The sequence below is a fragment of the Mastomys coucha genome, chromosome X (assembly GCF_008632895.1).
Source record: "Mastomys coucha isolate ucsf_1 chromosome X, UCSF_Mcou_1, whole genome shotgun sequence".
In the NCBI taxonomy this organism is placed as follows: domain Eukaryota; kingdom Metazoa; phylum Chordata; class Mammalia; order Rodentia; family Muridae; genus Mastomys; species Mastomys coucha.
In genome coordinates this window covers 129,600,312-129,601,441 of record NC_045030.1, presented here as the reverse complement: position 1 = coordinate 129,601,441, position 1,130 = coordinate 129,600,312, and the positions used below count along the sequence as shown (strand labels likewise).

Sequence of the window (1,130 nt, the reverse complement as noted above, 5' to 3'; positions counted from 1 at the left end):
CCCCACTGGATTCTTCTCTCCCATGCTATTCTTCCATTTTGATGACGCAGATGCATCAGATGTATCTGCAAGAAACATGGTGGACTTTGGGGAGAGGTGGGCCGGATTTGAGCCCCCTAGAGAGCTGTGGACCTTTCAGGTGGGAAAATGAATTTTGAAGGGTGCAAAGCAGAGACTCTTGTCCTCGTTGCCGATCAATCCACGAAGAAATCTGTTCCTTCTTTTGCTTCTTAGGAGACATGGAGTCCAAAGATCAAGGAGTAAAAGATCTCAACATGGAAAATGACCATCAGAAAAAGGAGGAGAAGGAAGAAAAGCCGCAGGATACAATCAAAAGGGAGCAGGCTGGGGCCCTGACTGAGGGTGGCAGAAACTGTGCACCTAGAGGAAGTCGCAGGCGATTCCGTGTTAGGCAGCCCATCGTGCACTACAGATGGGACCTGATGCAGAGGGTTGGGGAGCCCCAGGCAAGGATGAGAGAGGAGAATGTACAAAGGTTTGGGGAGGATATGAGGCAGCTCATGGAGAAGCTAAGGGCAAAGCAGCTGAGCCACACTATGCGGGCTGTTAGCACTGACCCCCCTCACCATGACCACCGTGATGAGTTTTGCCTTATGCCCTGAGTCGGGAGGTTTTCGCTGAAGATGATATGGGGACCCCTGCTTTGTGATGTACAAGTTTTGACGTTACTGCTTTTGTGTAGATCTCTTCCTGTTACCAGCTTCTAATTGAAACTTGTGTTTTTTACTCGGCCTGTAATTCTTTTGTTAGCAGAATTTATCAGTTGCATGGGAAGATCCATATTACATATTGTGAACCTAATAAAGCAGATTTAAAAGGCATTCTCTGTCCTTAATCTTTTCTTTATATAATGAACAGCCACATGGGTGAAGTAAGTATTCCTGATCACTGGAAGAACTGAAAAAACGGTTTCTTATATTTATTTTCAAAGTTTAACACATTACATAATGAAGAATTTAGTGGCTTAAGAGATGACTCCCCAATGGAGGAGTTAGAGAAAGGACTGAAGGAACTGAAGGGGTTTGCAACCCCATAGGAAGAACAACAATATGAATCAACCAGACGCCCCCCCCTACCCCGCTCCCAGGGACTAAACCATCAACCAAAGA

General features: G+C 45.8%; 1 protein-coding gene across 1 annotated transcript; it reads left to right on the top strand.

Annotated features, from left to right (window-relative positions):
- The first annotated feature begins 206 nt into the window (after positions 1–206).
- Positions 207–842, top strand: LOC116094697 (protein BEX1). The gene has a single exon (XM_031376236.1). The coding sequence runs from the start codon at positions 240–242 to the stop codon at positions 621–623; it is 384 nt and encodes a 127-aa protein (XP_031232096.1). The 5' UTR covers positions 207–239; the 3' UTR covers positions 624–842.
- The last annotated feature ends 288 nt before the right edge of the window (positions 843–1,130 follow it).